Source organism: Rutidosis leptorrhynchoides, chromosome 5, assembly GCF_046630445.1.
Source record: "Rutidosis leptorrhynchoides isolate AG116_Rl617_1_P2 chromosome 5, CSIRO_AGI_Rlap_v1, whole genome shotgun sequence".
Taxonomy (NCBI): Eukaryota; Viridiplantae; Streptophyta; class Magnoliopsida; order Asterales; family Asteraceae; genus Rutidosis; species Rutidosis leptorrhynchoides.
In genome coordinates, this window is record NC_092337.1 from 301,599,755 (window position 1) to 301,626,000 (window position 26,246).

General features: G+C 33.9%; 1 protein-coding gene across 1 annotated transcript; it reads left to right on the forward strand.

The window, feature by feature from the left end:
- Window positions 1-19,839: 19,839 nt before the first annotated feature.
- LOC139849452 (uncharacterized) lies at window positions 19,840-20,238 on the forward strand. The gene has a single exon (XM_071839110.1). The coding sequence runs from the start codon at window positions 19,840-19,842 to the stop codon at window positions 20,236-20,238; it is 399 nt and encodes a 132-aa protein (XP_071695211.1).
- Window positions 20,239-26,246: the final 6,008 nt, after the last annotated feature.

The window sequence follows — 26,246 nt, forward strand, 5'->3', positions numbered from 1 at the left end:
TTATAGAAATTGAACCAAAGTTTGAATATGATTATTACCTTGTATTAGAATGATAACCTACTGTAAGAAACAAAGATTTCTTGAGGTTGGATGATCACCTTACAAGATTGGAAGTGAGCTAGCAAACTTGAAAGTATTCTTGATTTTATGAAACTAGAACTTTTGGAATTTATGAAGAACACTTAGAACTTGAAGATAGAACTTGAGAGAGTTCAATTAGATGAAGAAAATTGAAGAATGAAAGTGTTTGTAGGTGTTTTTGGTCGTTGGTGTATGGATTAGATATAAAGGATATGTAATTTTGTTTTCATGTAAATAAGTCATGAATGATTACTCATATTTTTGTAATCTTATGAGATATTTCATGCTAGTTGCCAAATGATGGTTCCCACATGTGTTAGGTGACTCACATGGGCTGCTAAGAGCTGATCATTGGAGTGTATATACCAATAGTACATACATCTAAAAGCTGTGTATTGTACGAGTACGAATACGGGTGCATACGAGTAGAATTGTTGATGAAACTGAACGAGAATGTAATTGTAAGCATTTTTGTTAAGTAGAAGTATTTTGATAAGTGTATTGAAGTCTTTCAAAAGTGTATGAATACATATTAAAACACTACATGTATATACATTTTAACTGAGTCGTTAAGTCATCGTTAGTCGTTACATGTAAATGTTGTTTTGAAACCTTTAGGTTAACGATCTTGTTAAATGTTGTTAACCCAATGTTTATAATATCAAAAGAGATTTTAAATTATTATATTATCATGATATTATGATGTACGAATATCTCTTAATATGATATATATACATTAAATGTCGTTACAACGATAATCGTTACATATATGTCTCGTTTCAAAATCATTAAGTTAGTAGTCTTGTTTTTACATATGTAGTTCATTGTTAATATACTTAATGATATGTTTACATATCATAATATCATGTTAACTATATATATAATCATATATATGTCATCATATAGTTTTTACAAGTTTTAACGTTCGTGAATCACCGGTCAACTTGGGTGGTCAATTGTCTATATGAAACCTATTTCAATTAATCAAGTCTTAACAAGTTAGATTGCTTAACATGTTGGAAACATTTAATCATGTAAACATCAATCTCAATTAATATATATAAACATGGAAAAGTTCGGGTCACTACACTTGATAACCATACTTAACATTTAATCAACGTCGCATATTCCCTTTATTATGAAATCTCACTATACCGTGCCAAGTATAGTTACCGAAACGAAGTACTGTGCAACCGTTGAATACTGGTCGTCCAGTCCGGTTGGGGTTGTCAGGCCCGATAGATCTATCAACAGGATTCGCGTTTACAATACCGCATGTAAATAGTAGTTACCAAGTTACAGGGAAGTATGCCAGTGGTACAACTCAACGTAGAATATATTTTTTTATCACTTGTGTCCATAACGTAAATCATAAAATGCATATATTCTCATCCCGAAATATTTCGAGTTTAAAAGTGGGACTATATACTCAATTTTGCCTTGAAGATATATAACACGACCTGGTCTCCGATAGATATCACGAACCTAACCGTATATAATATATCAACATATTTTCTTTTCAAATAATCGTTACATGTATACTTATAATGCTTTTAATATCTAATAGTCCGTAGTTAGCAGTCCGATGTTAGTAGTCCACAATTAGTTGTTCAATAAAATAAATAAAGACCCCATCGTATTCGTATTGATCGTAATTAATCTCGACCCATAGTACCGTGTTGTCAAATGACGTGTTGTATACATAAAGTACCGTGTTGTCAAATGACGTGTTGCGTACAATCATGAGGTCTTATAATTAATCCTCTCGTGTTGTTTACGGGTGGTCCTGAAATATATAAATTCAAATCATAAGTAAATATATATAAAATATCATATTAATTAGCAAAGATATGATTAGTTTAGTTTTACTCCAATTAATTTCGTAGCTAAACTAGCTTCGGATACCCAATTTTGTTTTAGCCGTAGTTTCTTCAATACAACTCCGTTTTTGTTGGTTCAACTTGCCACTTCCTTGGATCGAGCCATTATTTATGAATATGAACAGTAAATACCTTAGTTTGTATTCGAAATCATAGGTTATAGGTCAAACTTTGGTGAATCTTATGAAAGTGATCATTTCCGTCGTAAAAACAACATCTAGATGATCATTTATACAAAAATACTTACACTTTGAGTTACACCATGAGATTTTTATATATTAACATATTCATAAGAAATATCATTTTTCCAGAATATAAACTTCCAATTCAAAGTTTAAGATGGTTTTTAATTATCCAACCCAAAACAGCCCCCGGTTGCACTCCGACGACATAAATTCAGTTTTAAGGTGTTCTTTGTAAAATCAAGTTGTATCTTGTTAAGTTAGCATATCATTATGATATATTACAGGTCTTGAAGTGTTTTAAAAGTCAAGTTAGAAGGATCTATTTAGTTTGCGAACAATTTTGAAATCATTCAAACTATGTTCTTGTTGTTATAATTTGTATATTCTTAATAAGATAGTTATAACTGAACAAGATGATGAACAAAGGTTATATCTCAAGTATGATGAAGAAAGTTACTGAATAAACAAGATATGAACTTGTTCTTGATGACTTGGAAGATTAAGAAGTGAAATCATGAAAAGAAACAAAGGTTGTAAGTAAGTTTATATCTTGATTTAAGATAAATAACTTACATGAATTGAATCAAAGTTTAAACATAGTTTTACCTTGATTATGAAGCTAAAAGATGGTGAAAATGCTTGGTGATGATCAAGTATGATGTTAGGAGTATTTTGAGAGAGAATTTGGAGTGTAAGTATGAGAAAATGGAATGGAAAAATGGGTGAAATCATAAAAACGAATTTACTTGTTATATAGAAAAAAAAATCCTTAAGTTTGTTTTTTAGCTCATAAGTCTTCCTAATTGATCCCACATGTTGTTGACTAACAATGCCTGCTAAGAGCAGATAATTGAGGTCTAATAATTGGTATTTATCAATAGTAAATACATCTAGAAGCTGCGTATAATACGGGTACATATACCCTAAGTATATGATATTGCTCCAAAAGAACATATATTTAGTCGCAATATCATTCCAAAATGTAATGTTTTTAATTGTAATTTCCTTATTTTTAGTTATAATTGTTTAAAATAAATAAGTGTGAAGCCGAAAGACGAAGATCACTCGAAAACGAAGATTTAAAGTCGAAAACGAAGATTTAAAAGGCGAAAACGTCCAAAATGCTCAAACGTACAAGTTACACTCCAAGTGGTTTAATTTATCGAAGAAAAACGTCTAAAGATTAACAAGAACGCAAGTCGCGGAACGCAAATTGCACGATATTAAATTGTACGAAAAGACGTTCGAGAAACCGGAACCGAGACATAAACCGGGCGTAAATGTACGAAACATCGGAGCCAAAATTACGAGTCAACTATGCACAAGAATATAATATAATATATATATAATTATATAAAATTATATATATATATATATATATATATATATATATATATATATATATATATATATATATATATATATATATATATATATATATATATATATATTATATATTTAGTAAATATGTCGACAAGCTAGTGTACAAAAAATATGTGAGCTGGATCTGGCGGCCTTGCGATCGTATGGGAAATAGGCATAAAACCCATGCGATCGCATGGATTACTGTAGCAGGCCAAAATGCTATAAATACCAGGCATGTGCTTGAGCTTCAAACACATTCTTTTATATTTTCAAATTCAGTTTTTAATTTTTATTTTATGTAATTTAGTTTTAGGAGTAGGAGTAGGTTAATTTAGTGGTTACATTTCTACAAGTTTGGGTAGCGTAACGTTTATTTTACGGGTTTTCAAGTCGAAGTTCTGTCTGTGTAAAGCTACGCGATAAACACTCAATCTAAGTTATGTTCTCCTTTTTAAATTAATGTCTCGTAGCTAAGTTATTATTATGCTTATTAGAGCCGAAGTAATCATGATGTTAGACTAACTATTAAAATTGGGTAATTGGGCTTTGGACCATAATTGGGGTTTGGATAAAAGAACGACACTTGTGGAAATTAGACTATGGGCTATTAATGGGCTTTATATTAACTAAACGATACCTCGTTAATTTAATATATAGACTTATAATTTGACGTATTTATATATAACCACATACGCTTGACTGGGTACGGTGGGCGGGATATTTATAAATACAAATTATTGTTCATTTGACAGGACACGGGGATGGATTAATAGTCAATGGACTCATTAAAACAGGGGTGGATTACATTCAAGGGTAATTGGTGTAATTGTTAACAAAGTATTAAAACCTTGGTTTACACACAGTCGATAACCTGGTGTATTCATTAAACAAAGTATTAAGACCTTGTTACAGTTCGAATCCCCAATTAGTTGGAATATTTGACTTCGGGTATAAGGCTAAATTTGCCGAGCATTTTATAAATATGACCGATGGACTATTATGGACAAAAACCAGATAGGTTTCAAATACATCCAGGACAAAGGACAATTAACCCAGGGTAATAAATTATAATCAAAACGTCAAACATCATGGTTACGGAAGTTTAAATAAGCATAATTATTATATTGTTATTTATTTTACGCACTTAAATTATCGTCATTTATATTTTGCATTAGGTTTTAATTGTGACTTAAAATATAAAATCGACAAACTGGTCATTAAACGGTAAACCCCCTTTTATATATTATTACTATGTATAACATATTTTGTACAAATATAATTGTTTAAAAATATAGTGTAAAATAAGTCGTCTCCCTGTGGAATGAACCGGACTTACTAAAAACTATACTACTCTACGATTAGGTACACTGCCTATAGTGTTGTAGCAAGGTTTAGGTATATCCCATCTGTAAATAAATAAATAACTTGTGTAAAATTATATCGTATTTGTTAGTATTTCGCAATAAAAATGATAACTATTTTGTATACACCTCTACGCACATCAAGTTTTTGGCACCGCTGCCGGGGACTCGGCGAAACGCTATATTTTTAATTTATTTTTGTATAAATATATTTATATATAATTTTTAGAAAAATAATATAAAATTAAAAAAAAAACCTGGAAACCAGGCCCATGCAATCGCATGAGCCGGATGTTGTAAAACCATGCGGTCGCATGGCTGACATGACAGACCCAAACCTTGGACTGCATTTAATTCGCGTAGGGTTTTAATATATTTATTATTATTATTTAGGGTTTAGTTATAATATATTAATTAGTTTATTTTAGTTTTAATTTTTATTTAGTAATATTAAGTTTTAATTATTATTATTAATTATATAGTTTAATATATTTATATAATAAATAATATAAAAATTATATTTTTATAAAATTTGTATTTTTATCATTTTAGTTCTAATTTGTATTTTTATCGTTTATTTCATAATATTTATCATTCGCTATATAGTTTTAAATTTAGTTTTGCCGTAGTTATTTTTATATTTCTATATTTTTAGGCTTTGCTGTAAAATCTCTTAAGTGCTTTTTTTTAGATTAAGATTTAGGCGCTTTAGAATTTTGCGACGCCGTTTATAGATTTTAGTGCCAATTTAAGTAATTGTCGTTTTTCGAATAAAATTGCATTTACCTTTAGACCTTTAGGCGCAACTTTTTAGATTTAGTTTTTAGACTTTTAAGTTTCGACTTTTTTCTTTCTTATTTTTATTTTTCGACGTTTTTCGACGCGTAATCTTTTTCTTTCTTATTTCTCGACACGCTAGTTTTTAGGACATAGATTTTCATTTTCTTTAAAATTCCAAACGAAAAATTATTTTAAGCGGTTAAATTGATAGACATCCAAATTTTCTGCTTCGTAGTAATAGTTGGATTTGTTAGTGGCTGAGTTGTGAGCTTCCGATTTAAAGGGTTCTGGCTCCCTGCTGCATCTATTGGCTATTCGAAACGTGGGCAAAAGCAGAAAAGTCTATTAATTTGATAACTTATATAATTTTTAGTTTTATAACTAATAGGATAATTAGTAAATGCACCACATTGTAGCTAAAATTTGGTAATAAGCGCATTATGGAAAATCTCGAGAATATTTTGGAAACTCTTTATGACATACGAAATCAATTTAATCAATTCTCTCAAATGGGTGTTGATGACAATTCGTTCGGTCAATCTTGGATCACGAATGACGAAACAATAACTGGTTGTTAAATCTGTGGAGATTATCACTCAACATGGGAATGTTATTATTATGTTCCTATGGAAAATTATGCACCCATGGAACCTGAATGGAATGATTATCAGGAATACAATTCTAATTGGGATTTTTCCCAAGAATATATTCAAACTCAACAACCAGAAGACGAGAAAAATTATGTGCCTGAAAATTCTTTAGATTATATGAAAATCAAACTCGAAGAACTTGATGCTCAAAATGAACAAATGCGAGAGTTTGTAAATCGGCAAGCTGAAACTCTATCAGATTACACACCTGTTGATATGAGGATTCGTGTGCAAGAAAATCTCATATCATCGAATTTTGATGAATTTGAGAGCTCCGAAATCACCAACTATCCCGATGATACTTTTTATTCAGTCTTACCAATTTCACAACATATCGACACATTAGCCTCTACCAACGAAATCATCGATCCATCAATGGATGAAGAAGAAGTAAGGGTGACAAATTGGTACTCTTGGGAAAATGATAACGTTGAAAATTTTACCCCCGAGACCAAAATGGTGGGACCGATAAGTACCATTATTGAAGAAGAATTTGCTTCGATCCCGAAATTCACCATTCCACAACCTTCTAACCCAATATTCTCAATAGACGAGTCATCTACCAAAGATGAACTACAAGCTGTAATAGATATTGATACCTCGAATTTCACCCAATTGGGTAATAGAGGTGAAAACCTTGATCCCGAGAATGAACGAAAGGAAATGTTAGGAATTGTCCACCCTATAGAAATATGTATGTCGGTGTATATCGATCCATTTGACCAAGAACCAGAAAAGAGACATATTCATTTACTAAAAGCTACACTTAAAAAAGAATTAAGTAGTGACGATTGGGTGGGTCTAAACTTTAAACCCATTGATATATTTTATACCACCCGAGATGTAAATTCGGAGTTCGGGTTAGTGCATAACTCGTTAATAAACATGCATAATAAGTTAAGGTAAAAGATGCATTTTCAAAGATTAGCAAATAGTTCAGAAAATCAACCGTTTTTGAAGAAAAACATGTGTGATAAAACAAGAAGGAATTAATTATGAGACGCGCCATCTATCATTCGACGAGCTTTGTAATTACAAACTGGGTATTTTTAATCACTTTTCTACACTTATCACCCTCGTGAATTTATAATTATAGTCTGATTTCATGCAAATGAGGGCATTGCATGATCTCAAGTGTGGGGAAGGGTTATAAATTCTCTCGGGTTTGCACTTAGTTTATTTGCCAAATTTTGTGAAAATTTTAAAAATTTTCAAATAAATGAATTCAAAATCATGTTTAAACATATTTATGAACGATGAAAACTAGGTGTTAATACCGAAATTATCGTTACCTCGGAAAGGACATAAATTGAGAAACACCCTAAAACACTTGAATTCATTTAAAATGGAATAAACAAGAATAAAAAGGCAAAGAAAGAAACTAATTGTGGGGAGAATGTACCAAGTTATTCAATTAAAAAAAACTATCTATCACATGTTTCTGTAAAGTTATTGCAGGTGCTTTTGTTTTGGACTAAATTGACTGTTTTACCCGCAATATTATAATAAAGATAAAAGAAAAGATGGATCTACACGATGAATCAATTCCATCATTAAAAGGAAGTAAAGTCTTCCGAAAAAGACACGCGCTTCTTGATTTAGGTCAAGAAGTTGACGTCCAGACCAGCTGTAGGTTGACGAAAAATCTAGAAAAGTCATCTCTAAAATCAGCAGGAAATCCACGGACCTCAGCATCAAACAGGGTCGCCAAGTGGTCAGACTTATCCTAACCATGAGAGGATCTATCTCGTAAAATGGGGAGGGCGCCGTGCAAATTAGCTTGATAAGACTAATGAACTAGACCCCAGAAAGGATAATCTCATTAAAGATTAAAAATCAGCTTTTAAGACTGATATTACTCAATCCTTGAGATTGACTTTAAATATTGAGAATTGATATCTAAACTCGAGCTTGAACGAGAAAATATTTTGATCAAATTAAAACCGATTTGTTTTCTGAAAACCCATTTTCAATGCGTTCATTACCATTGAACGTAAAATCCTAGGAATTCACCTGGAATTCATTAGGTCACCTGAAACAATTCGGGTGTCAACCGTAAGAACGGTGGTTGCATAGCATGGTCGAAGACAGGACCTTGTGCCAGACCAAAAAAAATTATAGGGTGATCTTTACTATTGCTCCTACAAAGGATAGTAATTGCATCCGACACGTTGTAGACCATGAACATCTGCATGTCATTAGACATCGCCCTAACAGTTGCTTGTTCAACGCTTTCCTTTACAACCGGACGGTAGTTTACCAAAAGGTAATATACGAAGCAAGTATACTGGACGTGTTGCTTTCCTAATACAAGGTTAGCAAGTGGGTGACAAAAAACCATAAGTTTTGAGCTAAAATTTTCAAATCTGAAACCCACCAAACCCACAAAAACATTTTGCATACACCGGTGAAGGGTTATTCCGGAAAACTTATCTAGGGTAAAAGCTAGAATGAATTTTTCAAAAGATCAAATGTTTTCATAAAGATCCAATTTCCTTAAGGATCTAAATTTTTATAGTCATGTGGGACTGTAAACCACATCGTTACTATCATTGTTTATACCGCCGCATCAAAATCACTAATGTATAAAGTGTGAAGAATAAAGAAGTGATTCGTGTGATTTAATTTCAAGTTTTGTATTGCTTGAGGACAAGCAACGCTCAAGTGTAGGGATAATTGATATTGCTCCAAAAGAACATATATTTAGTCACAATATCATTCCAAAATGTAATGTTTTTAATTGTAATTTCCTTATTTTTAGTTGTAATTGTTTAAAATAAATAAGTGTGAAGACGAAAGACGAAGATCGCTCGAAAACGAAGATTTAAAGTCGAAAACGAAGATTTAAAAGGCGAAAATGTCCAAAATGCTCAAACGTACAAGTTACACTCCAAGTGGTTTAATTTATCGAAGAAAAACGTCTAAAGATTAACAAGAACGCAAGTCGCGGAACGCAAATTGCACGATATTAAATTGTACGAAAAGACGTTCAAGAAACCGGAACCTAGACATAAACCGGGCATAAATGTACGAAACATCGGAGCTAAAATTACGAGTCAACTATGCACAAGAATATAATATAATATATATAAAATTATATACAATTATATATATATTATATATATTTATTAAATATGTCGACAAGCTAGTGTACAAAAAATATGTGAGCTGGATCTGGCGACCATGCGATCGCATGAGAAATAGGCATAAAACCCATGCGATCGCATGGGTTACTGTAGCAGGCCAAAATGCTATAAATACCAGGCCTGTGCTCGAGCTTCAAACACACTCTTTTATATTTTCAAATTCAGTTTTTAATTTTTATTTTATGTAATTTAGTTTTAGGTGTAGGAGTAGGTTAATTTAGTGGTTACATTTCTACAAGTTTGGGTAGCGTAACATTTATTTTACGGGTTTTCAAGTCGAAGTTCTGTCTGTGTAAAGCTACGCGATAAATACTCAATGTAAGTTATTATCTCCTTTTTAAATTAATGTCTTGTAGCTAAGTTATTATTATGCTTATTTGAGCCGAAGTAATCATGATGTTAGACTAAATATTAAAATTGGGTAATTGAGCTTTAGACCATAATTAGGGTTTGGATAAAAGAACGACACTTGTGGAAATTAGGCTATGGGCTATTAATGGGCTTTATATTAACTAAACGATACCTCGTTAATTTAATATATAGACTTATAATTTGACGTATTTATATATAACCACATACGCTTGACTGGGTACGGTAGGCGGGATATTTATAAATACAAATTATTGTTCATTTGACAGGACACGGGGATGGATTAATAGTCAATGGACTCATTAAAACTGGGGTGGATTACATTCAAGGGTAATTTGTGTAACTGTTAACAAAGTATTAAAACCTTGGTTTACACACAGTCGATAACCTGGTGTATTCATTAAACAAAGTATTAAGACCTTGTTACAGTTCGAATCCCCAATTAGTTGGAATATTTGACTTCGGGTATAAGGTTAAATTTACCGAGTATTTTATAAATATGACCGATGGACTATTATGGACAAAAACCAGATAGGTTTCAAATACATCCAGGACAAAGGACAATTAACTCAGGGTAATAAATTATAATCAAAACATCAAACATCATGGTTACGGAAGTTTAAATAAGCATAATTATTATATTGTTATTTATTTTACGCACTTAAATTATCGTCATTTATATTTTGCATTAGGTTTTAATTGTGACTTAAAATATAAAATCGACAAACTGGTCATTAAACGGTAAACCCCCTTTTAAATATTATTACTATGTATAATATATTTTGTACAAATATAATTGTTTAAAAATATAGTGTAAAATAAGTCGTCTCCCTGTGAAACGAACCGGACTTACTAAAAAGTATACTACTCTACGATTATGTACACTGCCTATAGTGTTGTAGCAAGGTTTTGGTATATCCCATCTGTAAATAAATAAATAACTTGTGTAAAATTGTATCGTATTTAATAGTATTTCACAATAAAAATAATAACTATTTCGTATACACCTCTACGCACATCAGTATACGTGTAGAAATCTTGAGGAAATGGAACGAGAATTCAAATATAACTATCTTTTGTGAATATACTTATGTTGTTTTATGTATTTAAGCCCTTTAAAAGTGATTAAATACGTATTTATACGATACTTGTATAAGCATTATAGATTATAGGTATATATGTCAAAGAACGTTACGTATAGTTACCGTTTTGAAAACTTAAGTTAGTAGTCTCAAAGTATACTTATAACACATTGTTATTAGTACACCATGATATGTTTAACCATCCTTAGATCATGTTAAATATGTATAAATACGTATATGTACACAATCGTATAATTATCATATGTTATATAGTTCGTGATATCATCGGTCAAACGTTGTGTAAAACCCTTTTAAAAACACAAGAATCAACAATTTGGATTGCTTATCATGTTGGTAATGTTTAATTTATGTAAATATTAATCTTATATGTATAAAACGATCGGAAAAATCCGGGTCGTTACAGTACCTACCCGTTAGATAAATTTCGTCCCGAAATTTTAAAGTTGTACCTATTTTGCGTTCTCGGAAAACAAATGTGGGTACTTTTGTTTCATCTGATCCTCTCTTTCCCAAGTGAACTCAGGACCCCTTCGAGCGTTCCAACGAACCTTAACGATTGGTATGTTGCTCTGCTTGAGCTGTTTAACTTCACGGTCCATGATTTCGACTGGTTCTTCTATGAATTGTAGTTTCTCGTCGACTTAGATTTCTTCAAGGGGAATGGTGAGGACTTCCTTTGAAAGACACTACTTAAGGTTTGAAATGTGAAACGTATTATGTACTCCGGCGAGTTGTTGTGGTAACTCGAGTCGATAAGCTACCGGTCCAATGCATTCGATGATCTTGAACGGACCTACATACCTTGGGTTCAGTTTACCCCTTTTGTCGAAACGTATTACACCTTTCCAAGGTGACACCTTTAGCATAACCATGTCACCGATATGAAACTCTAATGGTTTCCTTCGGACATCGGCGTAGCTCTTTTGGCGACTACGGGCTGTTTTCAATCTCTCCTTAATTTGTACTATCTTCTCAGTAGTTTCGTGTATGATCTCGGGACTAGTTAATTGTCGATCTCCTACTTCATTCCAACAGATAGGGGATCTACACTTCCTTCCATACAGTGCTTCAAATGGTGTAGCTTTAATGCTCGCATGATAACTATTATTATACGAGAATTCTGCTAATGGTAGATATTTATCCCATCCGTTTCCAAAATCGATCACACATTCCCTGAGCATGTCTTCAAGAATCTGAATTGTTCTTTCACTCTGCCCATCAGTTTGCGGATGATATGCGGTGCTCATATCCAAACGAGTTCCCAGGGCCTCTTGTATTGATTGCCAGAACTTTCATGTAAATCTACTATCACGATCGGATATAATGGAAATAGGTATTCCATGCCTTGAAACAATTTCCTTTATGTATAATCTTAATAGTTTCTCCATTCTATCCGTTTCTTTTATAGGCAAGAAATGTGCAGATTTGGTGAGACGATCAACTATTACCCAAATGGTGTCATAACCCCATGTAGTCTTGGGTAACTTCGTGATAAAATCCATGGTAATACCGTCCCACTTCCATTCTGGGATTTCTGGTTGTTGAAGTAACCCTGACGGCTTCTGGTGTTCTGCTTTAAATTTGGAACAAGTTAAACATTCCCCGACATATGTTGCAATGTCTGTCTTTAAATTAGGTCACCAATAATGCGTCTTAAGATCTTGATACATCTTTCCAACTCCAGGATGTATCGAGTATCTTGTCTTATGTACCTCGTTCAATATCAACTTCCTCAATCCACCCAACTTTGGTACACATACACGTTTTGCAAAATATCGAATTCCATCTCCCCGTATAATGAGTTGCTTCTCATACTTCTTCATTGTTTCATTTCCTATGTTTTCTTTAGTAAGAGCTTCTCGTTGAGCCTCTTTGATTTGTGAGTTGAGATTCATGCGAATTTTTATGTTCATCGCTCGTACTCGAATTGGCTCTCGTTCCTTTCTGCTTAGAGCGTCATCCACTACATTCGATTTCCCGAGATGATAGCGAATCTCACAATCATAGTCGTTTATCAGCTCGACCCACCTACGTTGCCTCATGTTCAGCTGTTTTTGATCGAAAATATGTTGAAGGCTTTTATGGTCGGTAAACACAGTGCATTTAACCCCATATAAGTAGCGTCTCCATATCTTCAATGCAAACACTACTGCTCCCAGTTCTAGATCATGCGTCATATAATTTCGCTCGTGAATCTTCAATTTTCGAGATGCGTACGCAATAACTTTCTTTCGTTGCATAAGGACGCAACTAAAACCTTGTCGCGAAGCGTCACAATATATCTTAAAATCATCGTTCCCTTCAGGTAACGATAAAATAGGCACCGTAGTCAACTTCTTCTTTAGTAATTAAAATGCACTCTCCTGCTCAGAAGTCCATTCGTACTTCTTCCCTTTTTCGTTAACGCTGTTAATGGTTTAGCTATTCAGGAAAAATCTTGAATAAACCTTCTATAATAACCGGCTAAGCCCAAAAATTGACGTATTTGTGTTGGTGTCTTAAGAGTCTCCCATTTTTCAATGGCCTCAGTTTTAGCTGGATCAACCTGAATTCCTTTACTACTAACAACGTGGCCAAGAAATTGCACTTCTTTTAACCAAAACGCACACTTAGAAAATTTAGCGTATAACTGTTCTTTTCTTAACAATTCTAATACCAACCTTAAATGCTGCTCATGCTCTTGCTCATTTTTGGAATAGATGAGAATATCGTCAATGAAAACGATAACAAACTTATCTAAATACAGACTGCAAACTCGATTCATGAGGTCCATGAATACAGCTGGCGCATTCGTCAATCTAAACGGCATGACCAAAAATTCGTAATGACCGTAGCGTGTTCGGAAAGCAGTTTTCGGAATATCTTCTTCTTTGACGCGTAGTTGATGATAGCCCGATCTTAGGTCGATTTTCGAATAAACACATGATCCTTGCAGTTGATCAAATAAGTCGTCAATTCTCGGTAGTGGATACCGATTCTTGATAGTTACCTTATTTAATTCAAGGTAATCTATACACATTCAGAAGGATCCATCTTTCTTCTTGACGAATAAAATCGGAGCTCCCCACATTGAAGTGCTCGGTCGAATGAAACCATGGTCCAGTAATTCTTGTAACTGGCTTTGTAACTCTTTCATCTCAGATGGTGCAAGTCTGTATGGAGCACGAGCCACTGGTGCCGCCCCTAGTACTAGATCTATTTGAAATTCTACAGATCTAAATGGAGGTAATCCTGGCAACTCTTTCGGAAATACATCAGGAAAATCTTTTGCTACAGGAACGTCGTTGATGCTCTTCTCTTTTTCCTTCATTTCGGCTTTATTAACATGTGCTAAGATAGCATAGCACCCTTTCTTCAAGCACTTTTGGGCTTTCAAATAGCTAATGAGTTTTATCTTTGAGTTACCCTTCTCTCCATAAATCATTACTGGCATTTTATCCTTACGAAGAATGCGAATTGCCTTCTTGGCACACACAACTTCAGCTCCTATTTTAGACATCCAGTCCATGCCGACTATTACATCAAAACTTCCTAATTCTACGGGTGTCAAATCAATTTTAAACGTTTCTCCGGCTAAATTTATTTTATAATCATGGCAAATTTTATCGGCTTTAATTAGTTTACCATTAGCTAACTCAATCATGTACTTAGCATCTAGAGGTAATGATGAACAATTCAATTTAGCGTAAAAGTCTCTACACATGTAACTTCTATCGGCACCAGTATCAAATATAATAGATGCTGATAAGTTATTAATGGTAAATGTACCCGTAATAAGCTCTGGGTCTTCACACGCCTCTCTAGTATTAATAATAAATGCTCTTCCACGTGCAGATCCGTTATTCTTCTCTAGATTCGGGCACTGGCTCTTATAATGACCCTGTTTCCCACACCCATAACAAGTAACAGTGGCCAAGGCAATTCTATTTGCATTGGTGGCAGGAGTCTTGGTGCCATTGGTATTTGTAACAGGAATCCTACAATATTCGGCAAGATGACCCCTTCGATTACAATTATCGCACACCACATTACAATAACCAGAGTGATGTTTGTGGCATCTATTACATAAAGGATTTCGTCCTTTGTAACCTGAGCTTGAACCACTACCCACATCTTACGTGGTTTCTTGTTTCTTGTTGGATTGTTGATTACCTTCCCACATTCTTTTGTTTTCCGATGTCTTGACATCGGTGTTCTTATCCAAAATAATCTGTTCTATTAACTCGTTTGCCATAGTGATGGCTTCATGAATAATCTTGGGTTTCGATGCTGTAACATTTGCCTTGACATTTTTAGGCAAACCATCTTTGTACAGTTCTATCTACCGTTCTTCGGTTGGTACCAATTCGGGACATAGCAAAGCTAATTCCATGAATCGCTGATTGTAGTTGGTGAGTTCAGTACCAACAACTTTCAGGCTTCGTAATTCGACTTCCAACTTCCTAACCTCGTTCCTTGGACAATACTCGTTGATTAGCATTGTTTTGAATTCTTCCCATGGAGTATCATAAGCTACATCTCCTCCTACGGACTTCACATAGTTTTTCCACCACGTGAGTGCACTATCTTGTAAGGTACACAATGCATACTTGGTCATGTCCTTCTCAATACAACCACTGATTTTAAACACAGACTCAATCTTTTCGATCCACCGGGTTAAACCAACCGGTCCTTCTGTTCCACTGAATGATGAGGGCTTGCGACCTTGAAAAGTTTTGTAGGTGCATCCCACATGAGGATTTGGGTTAACTGCAGCACCTCTTGCAGCCTCGACCCATAACATTCTGTCGTTCACTCGCTGATTGATGAGTTCCTCGATTTCTTGTTCCGTCATTCGGTTCAATCGCGCCATATTCCTCAATAAGAATGAAAAAAAAATAATTATTCACATGGAATATTATAGATGTAGTGTGTATTTACAGTACATCGTAGCTTATTAATAATATGAACCAGTTATTATTATAAAAGCCTTTTCTTCTTATTAGCATTTTATAATTATATCTAGGGTAGTACCTACCCGTTAAAGTTCATACTTAATAGCTTAGTACGGAAATCAATTACTACCATCCAAATAATACTCCACCATGGAAAATTATTGCATTTCACACTTCACTATTTTACATATGCTTATCTTACATCAAACATTAAGCAAACCACACTAGTAATATTATACAAAACGTTATACGATCCCATGGTTTAAAATAACAGCGCATCATTTAACCCAAAATGTTTGTGTTCAAAGAAATCGCTTAAAGCTTATCCTGGCTGTCTCCCTACATTTTGGCTGAGGGGCCGAAGAACTGGATGCCGGGATAGAACTAATAGGAATAGCGGGAATAGGGGTAGAAGTGTCTGGTGGAGTTGGTGTCACAACATCCTCACTAAACTCGGGATTTGGATTTTCCAATTCAGTAGCATTTCGTTTCTTTCCTCGTTCGAACTTTTCTTTCTTAATTTCCTGTATTTCTTCCTCCTCATGATCACTTTCCAGTTCCTCTTCAATTAATTCATCCGAAAATTGTGAGTCTTCCCCAAAGGTGTCGTTTTCATCATCGGATAGGTTAATGACTGGAACACCATATGAGGATTCTGGTTCGGAGTCGCTGAATGTGATAACAAGTTCTAAGCCAGACATCTATCACACAACAACTAGCACGTTAGTACCACATAATATTTACATATTAATTTTTAACCAACAAGGATAAGCAATAGTTTTCGAAATCAAACACGGTCAAAGTCCAGACTCACTAATGCATCCTAACAAACTCGATAAGACACACTAATGCAAATTTTTTGGTTCTCTAAGACCAACGCTCTGAAACCACCTGAGACGTCCCGTTCATATCGATTATAAACGTTACGTACTTATTGGTGTCATTGCGAGGTATTGACCTCTATATGTGACATTTTTCAAAATCTGCATACGTTTTTATGATACAAACCATAACCTTTATTATAACCAAAGGCTTAAACAACATAATAATGATTATCGTTTAGCGATAATCTTAGTCTTACAAACTTTACATTTGATAATAACAATACGATTTCCAACATATTTCACATTACAAATCTTTCGGTATGCAGTTTTATTTTTGACACAAATATGCATACTCCAAATCTTGCTTAAATTCGGCATAATGCAGCGGAAGCTTTTAATTATCACCTAAGAATAAACATGCTTAAAACATCAACATAAAGTTGGTGAGATATAGGTTTAATGCTAGCAGCGTTATAAATATAGACCATAAGATTTCATATACACAAACGTTTTAATAAAAATATTCTAAGTGGTTGAGCACTTGATAACTATACTTAACATTTAATCAACGTCGCATATTCCCTTTATTATGAAATCTCACTACACCGTACCAAGTATAGTTACCGAAACGAAGTACTGTGCAACCGTTGAATACTGGTCGTCCAGTCCGGTTGGGGTTGTCAGGCCCGATAGATCTATCAACAGGATTCGCGTTTACAATACCACATGTAAATAGTAGTTACCAAGTTACAGGGAAGTATTCCAGTGGTACAACTCAACGTAGAATATATTTTTTTATCACTTGTATCCATAACATAAATCATAAAATGCATGTATTCTCATCCCGAAATATTTAGAGTTTAAAAGTGGGACTATATACTCACTTTTGCCTTGAAGATATATAACACGATCTGGTCTCTGATAGATATCACGAACCTAACCATATATAATATATCAACATATTTTCTTTTCAAATAATCGTTACATGTATACTTATAATACTTTTAATATCTAATAGTCCGTAGTTAGTAGTCGGATGTTAGTAGTCTACAATTAGTTGTTCAATAAAATAAATAAAGACCCCATCGTATTAGTATTGATCGGAATTAATCTCAACCCATGGTACCGTGTTGTCAAATGACGTGTTGCGTACATAAAGTACCGTGTTGTCAAATGACGTGTTGCGTACAATCATGAGGTCTTATAATTAATCCTCTCGTGTTGTTTACGGGTGGTCCTGAAATATATAAAATCAAATCATAAGTAAATATATATAAAATATCATATTAATTAGCAAAGATATGATTAGTTTAGTTTTACTCCAATTAATTTCGTAGCTAAACTAGCTTCGGATACCCAATTTTGTTTTAGCCGTAGTTTCTTCAATACAACTCCGTTTTTGTTGGTTCAACTTGCCACTTCCTTGGATCGAGCCATTATTTATGAATATGAACAGTAAATACCTTAGTTTGTATTTGAAATCACAAGTTATAGCTCAAACTTTGGTGAATCTTATGAAAGTGATCATTTCCGTCGTAAAAACATCTAGATGATCATTTTTACAAAAATACTTACACTTTGAGTTACACCATGAGATTTTTATATATTAACATATTCATAAGAAATATCATTTTTCCAGAATATAAACTTCCAATTCAAAGTTTAAGATGGTTTTTAATTATCCAACCCAAAACAGCCCCCTGTTGCACTCCGACGACGTAAATTCAGTTTTAAGGTGTTCTTTGTAAAATCAAGTTGTATCTTGTTAAGTTAGCATATCATTATGATATATTACAGGTCTTGAAGTGTTTTAAAATTCAAGTTAGAAGGATCTATTCAGTTTGCGAACAAGTTTGAAATCATTCAAACTATGTTCTCGTTGTTATAATTTGTATATTCTTAATAAGATAGTTATAATTGAACAAGATGATGAACAAAGGTTATACCTCAAGTGTGATGAAGAAAATTACTGAATAAACAAGATATGAACTTGTTCTTGATGACTTGGAAGATTAAGAAGTAAAATGATGAAAAGAAACAAAGATTGTAAGTAAGTTTATATCTTGATTTAAGATAAATAACTTACATGAATTGAATCAAAGTTTAAACACAGTTTTACCTTGATTATGAAGCTAAAAGATGGTGAAAATGCTTGGAGATGATCAAGTATGATGTTAGGAGTATTTTGAGAGAGAATTTGGAGTGTAAGTATGAGAAAATGGAATGGAAAAATGGGGTGAAATCATAAAAACGAATTTACTTGTTATATAGAAAAAAAAATCCTTAAGTTTGTTTTTTAGCTCATAAGTCTTCCTAATTGATCCCACATGTTGTTGACTAACAATGGCTGCTAAGAGCAGATAATTGAGGTCTAATAATTGGTATTTATCAATAGTAAATACATCTAGAAGTTGCGTATAATACGGGTACATATACCCTAAGTATACGTGTAGAAATCTTGAGGAAATGGAACGAGAATTCAAATATAACTATCTTTTGTGAATATACTTATGTTGTTTTATGTATTTAAGCCCTTTAAAAGTGATTAAATACGTATTTATACGATACTTGTATAAGCATTATAGATTATAGGTATATATGTCAAAGAACGTTACGTATAGTTACCGTTTTGAAAACTTAAGTTAGTAGTCTCAAAGTATACTTATAACTCATTGTTATTAGTACACCATGATATGTTAAACCATCCTTAGATCATGTTAAATATGTATAAATACGTATATGTACACAATCGTATAATTATCATATGTTATATAGTTCGTGATATCATCGGTCAAATTGGACGGTCAAACGTTGTGTAAAACTCTTTTCAAAACACAAGAATCAACAATTTGGATTGCTTATCATGTTGGTAATGTTTAATTTATGTAAATATTAATCTTATACGTATAAAACGATCGGAAAAATCCGGGTCGTTACACGAGCCCAACAAAACGTTCAGCTGGCAGAAGGAAGACGGTAAGAAACGAGAAAAGACGAAGGATAAAGTTGGTATTAACATGATCAATGTTCAAAAGGACTAGTTTGCCCCACAGAATTCCTGGAAAAATGCTACCATCATTTTCCCGGGAATACCAACATGGCACTCGTGGGATTAACCGGTAGTCATTACCGGACTGGTAGATGGATTCCCGGTGAACGAAATGTACACCGATACAGGAAGCGAAGTCGAAGTGTTATATGCTCATTGCCTTTCCCGGCTCCCAAAGTGTATCGGGAGGAAGATGAGAAAATCTAATGCCATCATCTCTGGATTCTCTGGTCACACTGAAGAAACAATTGGAAGGCTCAAGGCGATGGTCACAGTGGGCACTAGACCCTATCTTCGCAGCGAAGTGGTCGATTTCTATGTCGTTAAATCTATGACTGCTACGAACGTAATACTAGGAAGGAAATTCTTCAAAAAGTTCGGTGCCATAACATCTACCGCTCACGGCATACTCAAGCTTCCAACCCAGCAAGGCGTGGTAACGGTTCAATCCACCCGACACCCTTTTCCCGGTAATGAAGCCATTCAAGACAGGCAAGGTGACGAGCCATGAAGGACACCCCATGTCATGGAGGAAGAGCATGTTTCTGTTCTTAAAAGACTAACCTTTTTCTCCCCGACGGCACATCCCGGTAGCAGAAGCTCAGACACGCTTCATAAGGCAGAAAAGACGATTGACGGCCGACGTCGCCGGTCAGAGTGCGAGAAATATTTTAATGGCATGCATGGAAAGGCTAAACCCGTTAGTCCGACACTCAAATGTTTAAGAACCGAAAGTCGAGAAAGTTCCAACCGAGACAAGATAGTGGTAGAGAAAAATGAAAGTGGCTGAATGAAGTAACTGAGATTTCAAAAGATACCGTGATTGAATTTGATCACCTCAATCCACGGTTATCTTGATTTTTATCTTTTTCTTGTAATAAAATAACTGATGTATGTTTTTCCTTTTCAAGGAATTAATAAAAAGCTTTTTACCATTTGCAATAACTTTGTTATTATGTTATTCACAAAAATGTCTAAACGACTATAAGTGGCTAGCGGCAAAATGGATTCCGACATCCACATAAGTCCCATGTACATTTTGTACCCCTTAAGAGGTGAGCGCCTAGCCCTCGTCAGTACAAGTTTATACTGATAAACGGCCAATGAGTAGATGTCATAAACACGCGTGACTGCACGGTGTACACGCCAAAACTAACACAAATGTATTTCTAGGCATACATAAGAAGATATGAACTACTTCAACTCAAGAAACATCGACACAAAATACATGAAATTAAAATTTCATTAGCTATACGTGATTCGTTACAAATCTCGACAGAAGTACACAACTACCACGAGATAACTGTTACAAAAATGGGCATCCATGATACATATCCCGGATGTAAGGCAATCGCCCAATAAAACAACGAACTTATGTCCCGACAATTGGTCGACCGACGTACCCCCACCCAGCGTATGGATTCCATTTATAAAATTGGGTATTCACTGCTGCCCACGACATACGCGCTTCCTGGAGGGTATTCATTTTAACCCTACAGGCTGTCCCTGGCCTGAAAGCAAGGTCAGATTCGAGATATTGCTTCCATAAAAGCGAAAACGTGCCGGACGCACCGGCAGCAATAGGAGCAAGACCAATGGCCCAGTCACGGGCAACAGGAAAGTACACCTTTTTCAAGAAAAATGGAAACTCGGGTTCCGGCAGGACAAGCCGTCCTTTCTGGTTGAAACTGACCACGCAAATATTACAAGACGCAAGAGCTCGGACCTAACCAGCTCACTCCTCATCAAAAAATGGGGCGAAAACAAATCTCAACATATCCAGGAAGAACTCCTTAGGGTCGATATTTATGTGAACAACATAGCTAGATATCAAACTCAGAGAATGATCAAGCAAACTCGTTCCTCCCGGTAAAGTCTGATTTGCCCTCAGTTAAATCTTCAACTAAACCAACAAAGGTTACCCGACACCATAAAAACCACGAGCGTATCATAACGAGTTTTTTGTTTATTTCACGCGAACTAACAAAAATAAAAAGTTAAAGGGAATTCACAGATAACTCCCTAGTTACAGTTGCAAAAGATTCCTTTAAGATAGAATACGCAAGTATGAAGATAGAAAAATAAAAACGTATGTCACCAATATACCGTATAAACGTTTATTTCAAAACGGAAGATAAACACAGTTTATTTCATTGCTAAGCATGAAAGTTACATGTACAAAAGCTGTAAACCCTAACAACATATGGCTTTCAACACAAAGATATCAAGTCTCATACAAATAAAAGGAAACTCTCGCATGTGATCTGTCCAAGATCTCCCTGAAAAAGAAGAAAAGTGGGCACAGATGTTGAAAGAAATCAAAAGCTCCCTAACGAGCAATCACCAACATGGCCCGGCTGGTATTGGGAAGATCGCAAGACATGCAAGTGTCTGACGGCCCCACGGGTCGTAATTCTAGTCTCAAAATCAATTGGAAGCACAAGAAGCCACTCTCGTTCGTAAGGGATATGCATAGCACATCGTTATCCGGGCGCAAACTGTAGTGACCCGAACTTTTCCATGTTTATATATATATTAAATGAAATTGTTATTTACATGATTAAGTGTTTCCAACATGTTAAGCAATAAAACTTGTTAAGGCTTGATTAATTGAAATAGGTTTCATATAGACAATTGACCACCCAACTTGACCGGCAATTCACGAACGTTAAAACTTGTAAAAACTATATGATGACATATATATATATATATATATATATATATATATATATATATATATATATATATATATATATATATATAGTTAACATGATATTATGATAAGTAAACATATCATGAAGTATATTAACAATGAACTACATATGTAAAAACAAGACTACTAACTTAATGATTTTGAAACGAGACATATATGTAACGATTATCGTTGTAACGACATTTAATGTATATATATCATATTAAGATATATTAATACATCATGATATCATGATAATGTAATAATTTAACATCTCATTTGATTTAATAAACAATGGGTTAACAACATTTAACAAGATCGTTAACCTAAGGGTTTCAAAACAACACTTACATGTAACGACTAACGATGACTTAACGACTCAGTTAAAATGTATATACATGTAGTGTTTTAATATGTATTCATACACTTTTGAAAGACTTCAAGACACTTATCAAAATACTTCTACTTAACAAAAATGCTTACAATTACATCCTCGTTCAGTTTCATCAACAATTCTACTCGTATGCACCCGTATTCGTACTCGTACAATACACAGCTTTTAGATGTATGTACTATTGGTATATACACCCCAATGATCAGCTATTAGCAGCCCATGTGAGTCACCTAACACATGTAGGAACCATCATTTGGCAACTATCATGAAATATCTCATAAAATTACAAAAATATGAGTAATCATTCATGACTTATTTACATGAAAACAAAATTACATATCCTTTATATCTAATCCATACACCAACGACCAAAAACACCTACAAACACTTTCATTATTCAATTTTCTTCATCTAATTGATCTCTCTCAAGTTCTATCTTCAAGTTCTAAGTGTTCTTCATAAATTCTACAAGTTCTAGTTTCATAAAATCAAGAATACTTCCAAGTTTGCTAGCTTACTTCTAATCTTGTAGAGTGATCATCCAACCTCAAGAAATCTTTCTTATTTACAGTAAGATATCTTTATAATACAAGGTAATACTCATATTCAAACTTTGATTCAATTTCTATAACTATAATAATCTTATTTCGAGTGGAAATCTTACTTGAACTTGTTTTTCGTGTCATGATTCTGCTTCAAGAACTTTCAAGCCATCCAAGGATCCTTTGAAGCTAGATCCATTTTTCTCATTTCCAGTAGCTTTATCCAGAAAACTTGAGGTAGTAATGATGTTCATAACATCATTCGATTCATATATATAAAGCTATCTTATTCGAAGGTTTAAACTTGTAATCACTAGAACATAGTTTAGTTAATTCTAAACTTGTTCGCAAACAAAAGTTAATCCTTCTAACTTGACTTTTAAAATCAACAAAACACATGTTCTATATCTATATGATATGCTAACTTAATGATTTAAAACCTGGAAACACGAAGAACACTGTAAAACCGGACATACGCCGTCGTAGTAACACCGCGGACTGTTTTGGGTTAGTTAATTAAAAACTATGATAAACTTTGATTTAAAAGTTGTTCTTCTGGGAAAATTATTTTTCTTATGAACATGAAACTATATCCAAAAATCATGGTTAAACTCAAAGTGGAAGTTTGTTTTCTAAAATGGTCATCTAGACGTCGTTCTTTCGACTGAAATGACTACCTTTACAAAAACGACTTGTAACTTATATTTCCGACTATAAACCTATACTTTTTCTATTTAGATTCATAAAATAGAGTTCAATATGAAACCATAGCAATTTTATTCACTCAAAACGGATTTAAAATGAAGAAGTTATGGGTAAAACAAGATTGGATAATTTTTCTTGTTGTAGCAACGTGAAAATTGGTAACAAATCTATATTAATCATATCCTAGCTAACTTATATTGTATTATACATGTATTCTAATATATTATGTAATCTTGGGATACCATAGACACGTATGCAAATGTTTTGACATATCATACCGACCCATGTGTATATATTATTTGGAACAACCATAGACACTCTATATGCAGTAATGAGGGAGTTAGCTATACAGGGTTGAGGTTGATTCCAAAAATATATATACTTTGAGTTGTGATCTATCCTGAGACGTGTATACACTGGGTCGTGGATTGATTCAAGATAATATATATCAATTTTTTTTCTGTACATCTAACGTTGGACAACTAGTTGTAGGTTACTAACGAGGACAGCTGACTTAATAAACTTAAAACATCAAAATGTATTAAAAGTGTTGTAAATATATTTTGAATATACTTTGATATATATGTACATATTTGTTATAGGTTCGTGAATCGACCACTGGCCAAGTCTTACTTTCCGACGAAGTAAAAATCTGTGAAAGTGAGTTATAGTCCCACATTTAAAATCTAATATTTTTGGGATGAGAATACATGCAGGTTTTATAAATGATTTACAAAATAGACACAAGTACGTGAAACTACATTCTATGGTTGAATTATCGAAATCGAATATGGCCCTTTTTATTAAGTCTGGTAATCTAAGAATTAGGGAACATACACCCTAATTGACGCGAATCCTAAAGATTGATCTATTGGGCCTAACAAACCCCATCCAAGGTACCGGATGCTTTAGTACTTCGAAATTTATATCATATCCGAAGGGTGTCCTAGAATGATGGGGATATTCTTATATATGCATCTTGTTAATGTCGGTTACCAGGTGTTCACCATATGAATGATTTTTATCTCTATGTATGGGATGCATATTGAAATATGAAATCTTGTGGTCTATTGTTACGATTTGATATATATATAGGTTAAACCTATAACTCACCAACATTTTTGTTGACGTTTAAAGCATGTTTATTCTCAGGTGAATACTAAGAGCTTTCGCTGTTGCATACTAAAATAAGGTCAAGATTTGGAGTCCATATTTGTATGATATTGTGTAAAAACTGCATTCAAGAAACATTTGTCTATGTAATATATTGCTATTATAAACCATTATGTAATGGTCGTGTGTAAACAGTATATTTTAGATTATCATTATTTGATAATCTACGTAATGCTTTTGAAACCTTTATTGATAAAATAAAGGTTATGGTTGTTTTAAAAATGAATGCAGTCTTTGAAAAACGTCTCATATAGAGGTCAAAACCTCGCAACGAAATCAATTAATATGGAACGTTTATAATCAATATGAACAGGACATTTCACAAACGAATCATGTTCCTCGAGCCCGGAAGATCGAACAACTCGGAGACTAGTCGGATGACGTAAGATGCATCGAACGACCATCGGCATCCGATTGTTTCCAATCTATCTGCAGTTAAAAGCGGAACGCGTTTGGAAATATCCAAGGATTCGAAACAAATCTTCAGACCCAAGTCGAAGCCTGAAATAAAACAAAACGGCAATAAGAAGATAGAACAAGAAGAGAAGACAGAAAAGGAGAAGCACAAATGCTCACCAATGTCATGGGTAAAATGGCTCAGCAAGTAACGGCAACACCATCCTTTGGACATCAACAACAATAGCAACAACAACAATGATTAACCAAGCAAATAGGTTATCATAACATTGAAAGGCAACTTTCGAAGGCTGAGGATTTATAGAAGTAGTACTGAAGAACAGAAATGTATAACAGTTGGAAGTAAAAAAGCGAAAAAGAAAAGCAAGGCTATTTATAGCCACCAAGAAAATAAGGAATAATGACGAAAATGGAAAAATTGCTCCTGGGAAAATGTTCCAAGACATCGATAAAAGGAAGAAAAAAAACATAAAAAGGAGGCGCATCTGCAGAAACTGTCTTTTCACGCTGACAAGCATTAAAAGCACATCCAATCAGGAAGCGTGGCCTTGTCTCGGAAGTTTGACAATGGTAACCGTTCCGGCTACCCTCATCAA